Raw genomic sequence first — 15728 nt, 5'->3', positions numbered from 1 at the left:
CTATGGTTTGAAATAATTGTCATAAGACAAAATTATTTTCCCTAACATCATTTATATTTATCTTCTTTTTGAAGTTCCTTTCCGCAACAAATTAGAATATAGTATTTAAAACTGTTAGGGAAAATAATTTTGTCTTATGACAATTATTTCAAACCATAGATTAAATTAATTGTTATATTTTAAACCAGTGGTTCTCAAATTATTTTGGTTCAGGGACTCCTTAAAACGAAGAAAAGGTTTCAGGTCCTCCTCATAACCCTCATGTTTATTAAATAATTTTCTCCAAATTGTTTCTTTAATGCAGTGGAAATGTTTGTGTAACATAAATACTTGAGACCTGTTCTTTAATGGTGTTAATACAATTTTTGTACTTTTAAACATGGAGTTTTTTTTTTTAAATCCAAGACACACTTTATTAACAAAATTTTTAATTTCAACTTCCAAAAATTACAGTTTTGAGAAAACGAACAGCATCAAAAAACACTTTAAAACTTTACCTATTGACATAATGAACATAATAAATGTATTGCCACTTCTTCAAATTATTACAGAAAACTCTTAACATAAAACTGAACAGAATTATAACAGTAGTAGTCACATCAAGTAGCTTAATCTGTAAATCGATCAATGCTGGAACGTAAATAGTGGGAGGGGGGGTCAGATCTGGGGGTCCTCCCCCAGAAAATGTTCAATAAAGTAGATGTGATTTCCTGCATTTTGATGTATTTTAACAGGTTATTAAACATCTACGTGTTTGTAAAAATTAAAAATTAAAATGGTGGACCCCCGAGCACCAGCTCACAGACCCCCAGGGGTCCGGGGACCCTAGTTTGAGAACCACTGTTTTAAACAACACCACGTTGTTGTTTTTTAACATATAAAGTCCCTGCTAGCTCCTAATCTCTGACTTTTAGGTGTGTGATCAAGATGATCAACCTATTATCACACAAATAAAAATTACAGTAATTTTGAGCTTTTTTTTTTTTTTTTGGTTGTTTTTTTTTGGGGGGGGGGTTTGATAAAATTTTTAAAAAGAAGTCAGGGTTGAAATTCAAGCACGAGACGTCTACTTCCTGTCTTTGTGTCGTAGCAGGCACATTTGTGAGAAGCTGGAGCTGAAGTCAGCCAAAAGACAACATCAATCAGTTGGAGAAGCACAATGTGGGCCTTGTGTTTGAGGTCCCACCCTGCTCCATGGCCCGAAGGCCACATCAAAGCACGGACTGACAAGTCTGTTAGGGAACTATTGTTGACATTTTTTCTGAACTAAGTAACTTTTTTATCATTTGAACTTATCTCGTTTTTCCTTCCATTCTTGTTTATACTTCGGCTGCTGCTGCAGCTGTGTTAATCATTTCAGCTGGGTTTTTTTAACCTCCTTAAATGTGAACATTTGAATAAACTTTAGCATTTTTTTTGAAGGAGTGTATATTGATGATGCCAGACAAAAATAATGCCATGCTGAGAAAATATGAAGTTCTGGTGGTTTTGGTCAAATCTTGCAAATAACTCTCTGCACAGTCTCGTGCAACATTATGAGATGTTATGTGTTTTGAACAACTCTCCGCTTCAAATTTTTAGCTTGATAACTGAAACACTGACTGAGTTACAGACATTTTAGTTGTGTGTTAAGTCAATTAGCTGTGGCAGCCACAATGAACTGGGTGATCTTCAGAATTTAATCACTTCTAGAAACACATCCATTCAATACTGTCTGCAAGTTTCATTTAATTTTGTTCAATGATTCATGAGAAATTTTGCTAACAGACAAACAGGATGGGCAACAACAGTTAAAGTCGATGTTTATGTGTAAAAAAAAATAAACCATTCAAAAATGATTTTGTGCTATGACCTCAACAGACGCACAACCTCACTCCCTGGATTGCAAGTCGTGCACGCACAGATGACAGATGCTTTTTACTTCGCCAGCAATTAGACAGCACCGGGAGGTCCTGCGCTCACTGTGTTGTTGCTGTGTCTGCTCTCTTGTTAGAGAATTGATGACACCGTCTTCAGAAAACAAACAAGGCGGGAAGCTAAAAAGGTGGTCACTCAACGCAGCTCCGTGACCCAGAAACGTGGGGGCCACGGCGGCATGTGCATCTGCAAACCCCCCGCCTCCTTGGAATGTGCAGCAGTGTGTGTGCACGCGCTACTGTTTGTGTTTCACTGATACCACAGCTGGAATGTGGCTGTCTTGTGGCGTGCCCGTGTGTGTTTTGTTGTCAGGCTGCAGCAACAAGAACTGTCTGCATTATTGTTTTGCGTCACTCAGCTTGATGCCGAGATAAATCACTTGCATGAAGAAGCCTCCCCCCACACCCTCCCTCCTCCCTGTGGGCACTGTCCTGCCAGGGGAGACTCCTGTCACTCCCTGCTCTGACTCACACTTCACATCAGAGCCCGACCCGTGGGCCCGAGGCCTCCTCGGTACACACACAACACAAATCCTGCTCTGGGGCCCCAAGCCTTGTTCTGGGAGCTCAAATCCCATAATTGCAGAGCTGACAGTGATAGCTAACATACGAGACACCCTCACCTGGTCGCAAAGAATGAAAACACCTACTGTCAGCCAGGAGGAGAGTGGGGGTGGGATCGGTACAGGGGAAAGTGAGCCACATGGAGCACAAAAAACAAAACAAAATGGAAAATAGTAAGAACTGTGTTGAACTAGTCTTAAGATTATTTGCACATATTTTGTACGGACTTTGCGAGAGGTTTAAGAGGCTTTAAAAGGTTTTATTCAAGTCTGAGAAATCTTATTCATGTTTGGCACAACAGCCATCGTCACTGAAGGAGGTGAAAATGGTTTTCATTGTATGTTCTGTATCAGGTTGTGACAATGTGAACAAATGCCTTTTTACAGTTGTTTGGTGACCACTTCTTGGATCAACAAGGTTTAATAAAACACATTAACTTTTATGTTTATAGTTGAAGTCATATCCATGCAATGGCTGGCTCAAGTTGCCGCCTTAAATTTTTGAAGGCAAAAATGACTTCATATAAGAATTTTGTCTGCAAATAGCATTTTTCTTTTTGTGCATGGCCAAAGATAGCACTTTTTTTTTTTCGGCAGATCATTTTTGATTTGTAGTATATTTCAAAGTTCTGCACATTGTGTACATTTCTTGCTAAGTTTAGCAGTTTATTTTAGTGTGGTGGAAATATAACATTTATGCTATTTACTGGATAACATTTTACGAGTCAACTCAGCGACCTAACTGCCAACAAAGTCAATGTCTCGGTAGAGAAAAGGAGGCTGGACTGACTTCCATTAATCAACTACTTAAACTCCTGCAGACAGCTGTGTGGAGAGAACAGGAGAGCCATGTTTGTTTACACCAGACCTCAAACTTGCATGTTTACACAGAATTACATCCAGTCACTCAAACGGCATGAGGGCAAGTAGTTAAAAGCAAACTGACATATATGATGAATACCTGTCCTCCTCTTCTGAAACATTTTGCACTGAATCATTTGACACGACTTTTGACCCTTATTTCTAATAAAACTGAAGCCTGTGCACAGCCAAATCAAAAATTTGCCTGGGATGTGCTGGAACATGTCAAGGTTGTAGCCCCCTCTTGTGGCGATATCTATTATTACAATTAACAGTGAGAATTACTGCCATTGGTTAAAATAGTTGTCAATCAAATAATTGACGCGTTCATTGGTCAGCATCAAGACGAGGCGGATCAATTTGGTGGATTCCTATTGGTTAAGACTTTCACGCCCATTTCACATCTTCCAAATCCAAATCAAGGTGAAAGTCCACGCAAACCGCTCAGGTGCACATTTACTGCGGCCACAGCCCTCATTTAAAGAAGCCATGTCGGTGTTTTGTGAAGTCCCTCAAGCAGCCCCTATAGCTGTCTTTAAGCTGATGCAGGACTTCAACAACGACCCATTTCCTAAAAAGGTGAACCTGGAAGTTGGAGGTAAGTTTTCCCATGGCAACGGTATCCAAGGGCAACAGGCTCCTGCTACTGACGCATTAATTAAAGAAGCCACGTTTTCGTGCGGCAAAGTCGTTTTTTTGTGTATTTTCATGATGGAGCACGTGCTATATATTGATAGTCGTTGAGATGTGAAGGCGGGCGATGATGTTTTTGCCCCTTTTCTGCACGTGTCTGTTATCCCAGTATCTCAGGATCCACTAGACAGGTTTTAATAAAACTTGCAGAAAGTAATCAATAGATGGACAGCTTCAACTGATTAACTTTTGGAGGCAACACGATTGAAGATGAATGACGAAGGCACCGACTTAGAAATCACACAAAATGGTGATAAGTCAGTCAATTCTAGAGATATTGACCTAAAATTTGAAGTGTTAGTAGCTAAAATTCATCCCTAACTCATATTAAGAGCACTGATATGTTGTGCAATAGCTTTCTTCAAAAAGGTTACACTAACTAATAGGAGCCTACCCTGTTTGTTAGCAAAATATCTCATAAACCACTGGACAGGATTAATTGAAACTTTCAGCAGGGTATCACTGGGTGTACTTCTACAAATGTTTGACATTAGGAGTCAATCCTCATTAAGATGGGCACCACAACTGACTGATATTAGCCAGAAATGGCTATAACTCTGTCATTTTTTCAGATATTGTGCTAAATATTGAAGTGTTCTGAACTCATACTGTAAGTGTGACATCTTAAGAAATTCCATGAGATTGTGAATATCAGTATTTTCACGTTTTGACCAAATTAACATCATCACATCTCAACATAAAATATTTTTTAGTCCCAAACTGGTATGAAACGCCGAGGACAATATGCAACCCTTTAATGACTCATAGATCTTTAATAATGTTATAAATTAATATAACACTGGGGTTTTTTTTAAGTTGTCAAAATCATGAGAATACATTCACAAGAAAAGCCTTTTAGTCCCACTTTCTTGCTGCTGTTCTACCAGAAGATCTCTGTCTTTGTGGGCTTGTTGGGAGTCATTTGGATTATTTATCTGTCATTACATGAGAACAATCTACTTGCACGAGTTAATCTGTCTAGTTTAGACCTGTGCCCCTCTTAAAGCGAGTAAATGAATCACTTCAGTCTTCTGCAGGTGTTCGTTAGTCTTACTGCCAGAGACAATTCCTTCATAATAAAAGTGTCATCTGAGGAATGTGGCGCTCTGATGTGGTAGGAAAAAGGCCAACTGAGATCCACGATTAGTCGTGAGGTCATTTAATCCCCATCCCTCTGCTAGACTCTGAATGCCACAGATGGTCAAATGCCACAGTGCAGCTGGTAAATGTAGGCCACGCTGCGTTCTGCTGTCACATACACTGAGTCAATGCCTAAACTTCAAGTCTACAAAGAGAAATGCTGCAAATGAGAGGGGTGGACTTTTTAATATTTCTTTTGTATTCAATTAAATGTTTTTACGGTTTTGAGTAGGAAAAAGGACAATAACTCGGTGTGATGCAGCTGGTATGATAAGAAATAATGGGTTCGAAATAAACCTGATTTTCTCTATTCTAAGGAAAACAAAGTTATTGTATGATCAAGTCATTATCAAGTGTTCAGCTGGCAAATACACAAAAAAGTACACATGTAATGTGTACTTTTGTTGTGTTGGAAAATATATTTACAGGGTTCTGCTGGATGCACTAATTAATGTATCTGAAAAGTTAACAAAGACTTAAAAAGAGTCTGTATATGATCCGTCCTATATTTTTTAATGCTTATATGTTTTGCTGAGCCACGCTGTCTAGATCAGGGGTCTGCAAGCTGCAGCCCTGGAGCCACACGAGGCTCTTCAGCCTTTTGGCTCTTTTGACCAAAATGACATAATGCTCAGTAATGCTTAGGATCTATTTATTGCAAATTAACATTGGGAATATGTACTTTAGGAATTTGTCTGATTTTTTTAAATAAATAATTTATATTTCTACTCTTTCTAGGCATCAACCAATATGAGGTTGTAGAAATATACATGTGTTGTGTAAAGTGTCCTGTAATTAAAGCCAGACGTAGTAAATAAAGGGTATGGACTTTAATTTGAAGGAAAAAAAAAAGGAGTCAAAATAAAATCGCTAACAAACAAGTTTAATTTTATGAAAATTTTAAGGTATTTTGTTACAGCCTGGTCATTTATTTAAATTAAAATGTGTTACATATTCCACTTTCAAAACTATGGACTCAAATGGGTCTGCATTGTGTAGTTTTTCTATGTAATTTTGTCATCAAACATAAAACACTGCCTCCAACAGAATGAAACATAAGTGTAATATAAATAAATATGGATAAAGTTTGCAATTCATCATTAAAAAAATAATAATGGCAAAATACATTTTTGAGTCTTTAAAACTTTATTTACGGGAAAGGAAATAAAATTGCACTTTTGAAATGTAAAGGTTGATGTAAAGCAATGAAATGATGCACATTCACTGAATGCATGCTGTTTTCATTTCACCAAAAAGAATCTGCAAAGATGAAACCACTACAGAGCTTCTGGTTTTCAGCTCATATTCTTTTCCATCTTTTCAGGCTTGTGTCACATCAAGGCTTTATTTCTATTATAGTCATCGTTTTTTTTTTTGTTTTTTTTTTTGTTATAATAACTTTGTTTCTTGCAGCCTACAGGACAGATGAAGGCAAACCTTGGGTTTTGCCAGTGGTGAAAAAGGTGGAGAAAACCATTGTGCACGATGACCGGCTAAACCACGAGTACCTGCCCATCCTGGGCCTGCCCGACTTCAGATCCTCGGCCTCCAAGATCGCGTTTGGAGACGACAGTCCTGCCATCCAAGAGGACAGGGTTTGTGTCATAAACGAACACAAACTGCTTCTCAGTCCTGCATCTGTTCTCATTTAACATCACGGTCATTTCACTTTTTGTTTCACTCAGGTTGGGGATGTCCAGTGTCTCGGTGGTACCGGTGCCTAGAAGATAGGCGCAGAATTTCTTAGGCGATTCTACAATGGGACAAACAACACAAAAACACCCATCTATGTTTCTACACCTACATGGGGTACTCACAGATTGCACAGGCTAGAAATAAATCTGCATCCTGAAGACGAGCCGCTCATTTGAGAACTTTGAAATAAAGATCTTTAGACTCTATGAAGACTTTAGACTCAGGATATTAAAGGGTTGTACTAGGAATGTCCTGTCACCCATTATCAGCGACCTTTTTTAATCAATGAGAAACATCAATAAGTCAGTCGTTTACAGGAAGCTTAAGCAGTCAAATTACGGCTGTCTCAGTTTTTGCTTTCCGTCTGCTTAAGAAAATCACAACGCCCTGTTCAGTAACGCTGGTTTTGAGGACGTTCGTCCGTACAAGTATTGGGATGCTGAGAAGAGAGGTCTCAATTTGTCCGGTTTTCTTGGAGCCCTAGAGGTAAAGACTTGGATTGAGACTCCATTTAACTCACTATTTTCCATCAAAGTTTATCTCGTCCTTCTGTTAATCCTTGCAGAGTTGTCCGGAGCGCTCGGTCTTCGTCCTACAAGCTTGCGCCCATAATCCAACTGGAACTGACCCCGCACAGGAGCAATGGAAGCAAGTTGCTGAGGTCTTGAAGGTATTATACTTTAAATACACACCCATACAAAACAATGTCGAAAGGTGCACCACCAAGATATTTTATTTTTGCCTCGTTTCTCGCGTTGTTTTCTAGAGGAGGAAGCTATTTGCGTTTTTTTTACTCAGCCTATCAGGGCTTCGCTTCTGGCAACCTCGACAAAGACGCCTGGGCTGTCCGCTACTTTGTCTCCATGGGCTTTGAAGTGTTTTGTGCTCAGTCGTTCTCCAAGAACTTCGGCCTGTACAGTGAGTGAGCCCCCTCGTTGCACTAACACACACACACACAAACCACAAACTACTGCGGTTTGATATTCCAAGGGATAGTTAGTTCTAAAGTTCTCATTTTAATGGATATTTTTTATGTCTTATTTACAAAATTGAGACAAACACAAATTATAGATTATCCACAAGCAGAGTTTATCTGAGCATTTATTCACGTTTTAACATTTATCACTTTGTATCAATGAATATTGTATATTGTAGCTTTGATATCGCTTTATTTGACGTGTGTTTGTTTCACCAGATGAGCGTGTGGGCAACCTGACGATTGTCGCTCGTGATGCTGACAAACTTAAGAGGGTCCTCTCCCAGATGGAGAAGATAGTCGTAACCACCTGGGCCAACCCGCCTTCTCAGGGAGCTCGCATCGTTGCCATCACGCTGAACTCACCAGAGCTTTTTTCTGAATGGTCAGCACCAGTTCTCGTCACGGGATGATTTCTGCATGCTGCTTGTGTGTCACATATCTAATACGGAGTTGTTTTTATTTTAGGAAGGATAACGTAAAGACCATGGCTTTTACTCATGAGAGCTCAGCTGAAAGCCAAGCTTCAAACACTGGGTACACCCGGGACCTGGGGCCACATCACCAACCAGATTGGCATGTTCAGCTTCACGGTGCTCAACGGTAAGTTTAAGGAACCGACAGAAAACAAATGCTTTATTCATCAAATCAAATGGAATAAAATGGCCCAAGTGCTAAAATAAAACACACAATCACTGCATCTTTATAGACTGGTAACATGTCAGGCAAAAATGAATCAAATTATAAATCTGCTTTATTTCCTGCAGCCAAACAAGTGGAATATCTGATAAAAGAGAAACACATCTATTTACTGGCCAGTGGTCGCATCAACATGTGCGGTTTGACCAGCAAAAACATAGACTATGTGGCCGAGTCCATCCATGAGGCCATTACCAAGGTGCAGTAGAAGAATGAAGAGCCCGTCCTGCTGCTGAGGCACCACCATGTTTGTTTACCGCAGGTTTTATTGACCAGTTATTTCCACTCCTGCACAGACAGCTTACCTGCACTGGTGACTTTGGCTTTGGATGTTAAACAAGACGAAACGCTGCATGAAGATGATTTAAATTGTTTTTTTTTTTTCATAAAGGATGTTCAAGTTTGATGATTTATTCGGTTTTGTCACACAATGTGCTCTTTAAAGTTGTTTTTATTCTCATAAGTGTGTATCTCAATAAGCTTGACCAGGACCAAACATGTGATTTAACTTAAACAACAATAATAGCTGGTTTTAGTATTTACTTACCATGTTTTTTGGATTACTTGTCATCGTTATTGTTGTATAAAATGTAAACATTTATTCTCAGGAAGGTAATTTTTTAACATAAACTGAGTATTAAGTTTGAATCTGGAGTGATATTTCCCCCAGTTTTGACTCCTGATGTGTGACAGCTGCAAAGAAATCGGTGCTTCTATGATTATCTCTGTATTTCCAATTTAGCCAGGTTCCCTCTGGCTTACGTTGACTGTTCATACTGGTACACAGTTATCTAAGACTGTGTTAAAGGGACACTAATGATCAACCAGCTTGTTACTGTGTCTCTGAGCAGCAGTAAAACAGACCGTTAAACCATTTTATTGAAGCTGAAAAGACAAGATGAACGAGTAAAGAACTATAAATCTAAAGCTTGCATTGTTCCCTAATATGTTTGATTTTATCAAGCATGGAACTGTCTTTACAATTTATTTTTCAAATGATGCTCATTATACTAGAAAATATAAACATGTGGGGAAAAAAACATGGCAAGAATAACAGGTCAGTCAGTTTATTAATATATTATTTCTGTAGATTATTTTTTCACATTTTTGTATAACATAGCAAAACCTTTGTTCATCCAAAACAAATGTATTCTGACAAATATAAAGCAGCTGCAAATTCTTTAAAAGCTTTTCTGCTCAGAGGAACTGACTCACAACGTTGTGTATCTGAGTCAGCTGTCAGCTCCAGACACTTCCGCTTGTGAGTCCTCCGTCTGTGGCGGGGCCAGTTTTAAAAAGCTCAGAGCTGCAGTATTGTTTGTACCGAGCAGGACGAATTAAATCAGCGCGTGTCCCCAAACGCCACCTGTGCATGATTGTTTACAGGACGGGGGAGCAGTGGTTTGACGGCAGTGCGTCATATTGCTTTAGTCGGTCAAGTCTTTGCGCTTCTGTAGGTTTTCTGCTCAAGATGGAGGTAAGTATCAAATTATAAACTTCCACACATGTTATTAAGAGTCAAGTCATTATTTCATTATTGCATTATTCCCTTATAAGTTTTCAAAACAGCCTTTTGTGAACGTTTCAGCCACATTCTCCTGTTTTTCACTCTTACCTGAAAGCATCTATTGATCATAAACCTTTAGTTTATTCATTCATTCGTTATAAAATGCACTGTTGCCTAAAATTTCTATTCATAAAGCCCCTGCCGCTACCTTCATGGGAACAATGAAATCCAGATTGTTCTAATCTTACATTCTTTAAACTTCCTTGTAAGCATGCACGAGGAGAAACGGTTTTCTAGTGAGGACACTTTTACAATTAAATGGGCATAAATAAACATGCAAGTAGCATTTTAGAGATTCTGCATTCCCAGATTGACAATATCAAGTATGCAGATGATGTAATTCACAGATAGGATATGATTCTACTGACATGATAATAAATATGAGGATATTCTAGTAATAGCAGTAACTGTTCAGCTACTGTACATGTGCGGAGAGAAGGTCTTAATGAGAAACCTACAAAACAGGATGCTCATGAGACAAGAATGCAGATCAGTTTAGCATTTTGTGAACGCATGTGCTAGTTTTATGATAAATCCAAATATTTTTACGCATTTAAATGACTTGCATCCTTATTCTCATTCTATATGATAATCCTTGCTCTTTTAAATAACCTGATAAGAAGTTATATTGTCCTTTCCCATACAATAAGTAGTTATTCTAGCTGAGAAGTAATTACATTATGGCTTTTTTTAAACTATATTTGTAGATCTCTGTAAAAATTGTGCTCCTGTTCGGTGGCTTTTGTCATGCTGGCGGTTTTGGCAACATCAGGACAGCTCCCTGTGCAAACAACATTTTCAGTATGTGGGAACTACCTTATTTTAAATAAAATAAACTCTGTATTGCCTGTTTGATCAAGTAGAAACCAAAGCTGGCTCAGATAGGATCTTTGGGGATTCCACTGAGACGTTACATGAACACAGAAAGAAAAATAATTTACCTTAGATGACGTGAGCGAAGTTTGCACTTTGATTTGAATGTGAACAAAACCAACCCGGTGTCCGTTCAATCCAGAGAAAGGCGAGGTATATCCGCATTTGTGTTGCTGAGTCAAGTTGTGGGGAAGGGGGAGCAGGCAGAAAATGGGGGGTAAATGTGTTTCAGTGAGGTCCTGAGTATTATCAATGGCTACAGCAGATAGGATGCCTCCTGTGAGAGTTGAGTCAGAGCTTAAAATAAGAAATTTTGGGTGAGTTTACCCAGAAAACGATAAATAAGGAAATGCCTGTTTCACCCCTCCTCCTCAATGTCACTAACTTGTCGCTGATGGTTGCTCTGAACCCTCCTCCAAACTCTTTTCTCCGTCTCGAGACTTTTTCCTCCTCTTGTTACCTAGAAACAGAGGAGATCATGCTGGAATTAAGATGCTTGCTTATGTTCTATAAACTTGGACTATGCATTTAAAATACATTTACCAATAACTGGTGCAGATTCAACTGTTGACACAAGCAAATAAACGGAAATGATTCACGTTTCTGTTCTGACAAGGACAGCTGTGGAGCAGCTCTGCAGGAAACAGTAAGCTGCTCAAAGGGGACGCGACACGTCACCTGTTGCTAAGATACACTCGGGACTGTTGCTGCGGCTGACAAAAAAGTTCAGGCACGTCTGACGGTGTGTGTGGGTGAGAGCTGTGTTGGTGGGGCTCATGACAAAGCGCTCACTCACTCAGTTTACGCAGGATCTTCATGCCGACGTTCTCCTCGGAGCTGGACAGAGACAGTGAGCTGATGACGGGAGAGGTGGACGGCTCTGTGGGCACATCTGTAAGAAACAGGAGAAGATGCAGGAACGATAACGCCAATATAACTGTGCCATTAGTTTAAGGATTTGAGGGTCTATGATGAACTCATACAAGGTTCCACCTTAGATTAAATGTATTAAATCCGATGTCAAAGTTCATGCACAATAATCCAGAAAAATCCAACAAAGTTCAGTCAGGTCATCTGGATGGTTTCTTTTTTTTTTTGTTGTTGAGACGTTTCGTCCTACATCCAAAGGACTTAGTCAGTCTGAGGAGCCGCAATAAACTCAGTCCCACAAGCAGCACACTCCCATAGTGGACAAACCAGTTTGCTGGTGATAAGATGGTTTCAGGGGCCCGCCCTCTCCCTCGTCGACTCCTCTGAGGCAGCCATAGTAGAGGTGTCATTTCTAACTCGGGCCCGAAGCCCAGCCCGAATTCGAGCCGGGCAGGGACATAATAATGTGCTGGATGAGCGGGCCTGGTTGGTGTTGGGCTTTTGATTGCATCAGCGGACGCACGTGGCTGACGATCCAATTTTATGGCAACGTGGCTTACCATACAATTTGGATCACCAGCCACACGCGACCATTTGACCACGTGCTGGCCGACGACCCAGTTTGATGATTGGGTTTGGAAACAGGTGAGATCCTAAAATATCATTGCAGAAATGTCAGAGCAGGGTCCGTGTGAATAATGCAGAATGCAGACAGAAGCAGGGATTTAATGCGCTTTGACAGCCATGAAAGGACAAACACCCCCTCAGCTCCCATCCATCTTCTGCCCCCTTTTACTCAGCTGCAGCGACCACCGACGGTTAATTTTATTTTATTTTATTCTTCTTTCGGCTGCTCCTTGTGTCAGGGGTTGCCACAGCGAACTAAGTCGCACGAAGACTTGGCAGTTATTCTTACGCCAGATGCCCTTCCTGACGCAACCACAGACCACCGAGCTACCACAGCCTCTGTGTGGAGCAGAGAGCTGCTATCTAGGACACCCGGAGGAGCAGATGGTGGGGGTCTGCTCAAGGGCCCAGAGTTGGACGAATGAGGATGGGGGCAGGTGTGGGTGCTTCACCTACCCCACCCACATTTTTGATGTTGTCGATACCACGGCTTGAACTGGCAATCTTCCAATCACAGACCCACCTTCTCTAACCTCTGCACCACCACTCCCACACCGACCGTTAATAATTATAATAACTATAATAATCTGTTGACTCTGGATAATAAACAAGAATTCTTATATCTTCCTTTCTTTGAAATACGTTTTTAACTCATATCAAACTGATTTGCTTACAAAAGCAACAAAAGCTTAATTAAAAATGTCGGGGGGGGGGGGGGGGGGGGGGGGGGTGTTGAGTTCAGACCTGTAATTACAGTTAATTCGTCGTGTCGGGTTAGCTAATAATGGCTACAGGCTGGGGTCAGGTCGGATTTTTTAGGCCCGAATGCAACTCTAAGCCATAGCCACACTCCATTATGAGAGTGTGCTGCTTGTGGGACCGAGTTTGTTGTGGCTCCTCGGACTGATGAAGTCCTTTGGATGAAAGACGAAACATCTCAACAAAAATAAAGAAACTGTCCAGATGACCTGACTGAACTTTGCTAGACTTTTTACCTGGTTTAGTGAGCATGAACTTTGATGTTTTGAACCACTTTGGCTATGGCTGCCTCAGAGGAGTCGACGGGGAGAGGACGGACCAAAAAACCATCTTATCACCAGCAAGCTGGTTTGTCCACTATGGGAGTGTGCTGCTTGTGGGACTGAGTTTGTTGTAGCTCCTCAGACTGATGAAGTTCTTTGGATGAAGGACAAAACATCTCAACAAACAAGTAAATCCTCCAGATGACCTGACTGAACTTTGTTGGATTAAATCTGACACATAAATTTAAACAGCTCAGTGGTAATTAAAGCAACAACAAAAAAAGGCAACACATCAAATTTCTCTTCATTCTCCGAGGTTGTTTTAAATTGGCTGCTTAAAAATACAAGCATGCATCCAAACCTTTGAGTATGATGGACTGAATAAGACTTATGGTGTAATAAAATGAATATTAAATTGAATCCATAAATGAAGGCCACATGGAACTTACCGTTGTTGGCAGAACTTTCAGGCCGGTCCTCGTGAATGTAGGGGATCTCATCCATGCGGAGGAACACGGTGTCATTTGGACTCCTTTGCCCATCAGATTTACTGCCTGTCAGAAGATTAGACCGTTAAACTAAATGTCAGTGAAGCAGCTGCATGTTTGCAACTCTGCCTATAGAGGGAGGTAGGCAACTTGCTATCATCAGGATTAGAGATTAAATAAAAAAGGTTTGGGTTTAAAAAATGAATGTATCTCTAAAGATGAGCCACTACAAGTGAAACAAATTTCATCTGTGAAAATATGATATTGAGCGACAAAACCTTATTGTATAAACGGCTTTTGTTCAGGCATCAAGGAGAACCATCTGTCCTGAGATTTTTTCATGACACAAACAGAAACATGGCAGCGCTGAGTTACACACAGTGCCGTACAGATGGTAAGTGAGGAATCTTTTAATCCTGACATCAGCATGGCTGGTTTATAAAATACCGTAATTTTTGGACAATAAGGCGTACTTAAAATCCTTCAATTGTCTCAAAAAACAACAGTGAACCTTAAATTCCAGTGCAACTTATAAATTAATTGCCGTTGTGCTTACTGACCTCGAACTGATTTTATGAAGTACAAGTGAGCAATGTTGAGAGTTATTGTGAATGAGTTGAATAAAGTTTGACTCATCTGACTGTTTTGTTTCGAATAATGTGCCTTATAATCCGGTGCGCCTTATAGTACGAAAAATACAGTATATGGTAAGATAATATTTTTTTTATTATGTCGTACAAACAGAACTGAGTCAGTGATTCTTCATTGTCATTCGCACCACATGTGGTACATATAAATAAATGATCAAAACTGGGTTTCTTCTTCTTCTTTCGGCTTTTCCCTCTTCAGGGGTCACCACAGTGAGTCATCCTAGCAGTCATCCTAGCAGTCATCCTAGCAGTCAGTATGGGTTTAGAGCAAAAAACTCTACATCAACGGCTCTCATGGAAATAATGGAACAAATAACTACTGCTGTCGATCAAAAACAGTATTGTGTTAGTATTTTTGTTGATTTAAAAAAAGCATTCAATAATATTGACCACACTATTCTCCTTGAAAAATTAAATAAATATGGTATAAGAGGACCAGCATTACACTGGGTATCTAGCTATTTGAAAGATAGGAAACAGTTTGTACAAATAAATGGTGGAAGATCTGACCTCTGCAATATCACTTGTGGAGTTCCTCAAGGCTCTGTACTTGGGCCAAAGTTATTTATTTTATATGTGAATGACTTAGTGAATGTATCAGGACTCCTCAAATGTGTCCTTTTCGCAGATGACAACACATTTTTTTGTTTGGGTAAAGATGTAAAACGGATGTTGGAATTGATGAAGACAGAATTTGATAAAATACAAACTTGGTTTAAAATTAATAAATTATCATTAAATTTAGATAAAACTAAATACATGATATTTAATAACAAAAAGAGAACTGTTGACGATCCATTTAAAATTGAGGGTGTTGAGATTTGCAGAGTTAATGAGATGAAATTTTTGGGTGTAATCATTGATGAACAGCTAACATGGAAAAATCACATAAATTCTGTAAGAACAAAAATATCTAAATCTATTGCAGTACTATACAAAATCAGGGAATTATTAAATGATAAAGCTCTGTACATGTTGTAAAACACAATCATTGTTCCACATTTAATCTATTGCATTGATGTTTAGGGGAAAGCGTGTAAAACATTTACAAAACCTATTTTTATTTTACAGAAAAGAGCTGTAAGAAT

General features: G+C 39.5%; 3 protein-coding genes across 3 annotated transcripts in view; 1 reads left to right on the top strand and 2 right to left on the bottom strand.

Annotated features, from left to right (window-relative positions):
* Nucleotides 1-15728, bottom strand: part of LOC119428521 (metal transporter CNNM4) — a 75411-nt gene that overhangs the window by 41848 nt on the left and 17835 nt on the right. The gene's annotated exons all lie outside the window — the stretch shown is intronic.
* Nucleotides 3830-8812, top strand: got1 (glutamic-oxaloacetic transaminase 1, soluble). The gene is given in 11 exon segments (XM_037679293.1): nucleotides 3830-3938; nucleotides 6587-6768; nucleotides 6859-6982; nucleotides 7242-7354; nucleotides 7434-7538; nucleotides 7635-7652; nucleotides 7654-7786; nucleotides 8064-8229; nucleotides 8313-8336; nucleotides 8338-8447; nucleotides 8612-8812. Coding segments are annotated over 11 exon segments (1224 nt in total). The 3' UTR covers nucleotides 8752-8812.
* Nucleotides 11155-14013, bottom strand: LOC119412323 (metal transporter CNNM1-like). Its single transcript, XM_037679315.1, has 3 exons — nucleotides 13952-14013; nucleotides 11780-11875; nucleotides 11155-11443 (listed from the first exon to the last, which is right to left on the bottom strand). Exons 1-3 carry the CDS (start codon nucleotides 14004-14006, stop codon nucleotides 11364-11366), a joined length of 231 nt encoding a protein of 76 aa, XP_037535243.1. The 5' UTR covers nucleotides 14007-14013; the 3' UTR covers nucleotides 11155-11363.

This window comes from Nematolebias whitei, chromosome 1 (genome assembly GCF_014905685.2).
Source record: "Nematolebias whitei isolate Nwh7 chromosome 1, NemWhi1, whole genome shotgun sequence".
Lineage (NCBI taxonomy): Eukaryota > Metazoa > Chordata > Actinopteri > Cyprinodontiformes > Rivulidae > Nematolebias > Nematolebias whitei.
This window is presented reverse-complemented; position numbering and strand designations above follow the sequence as displayed.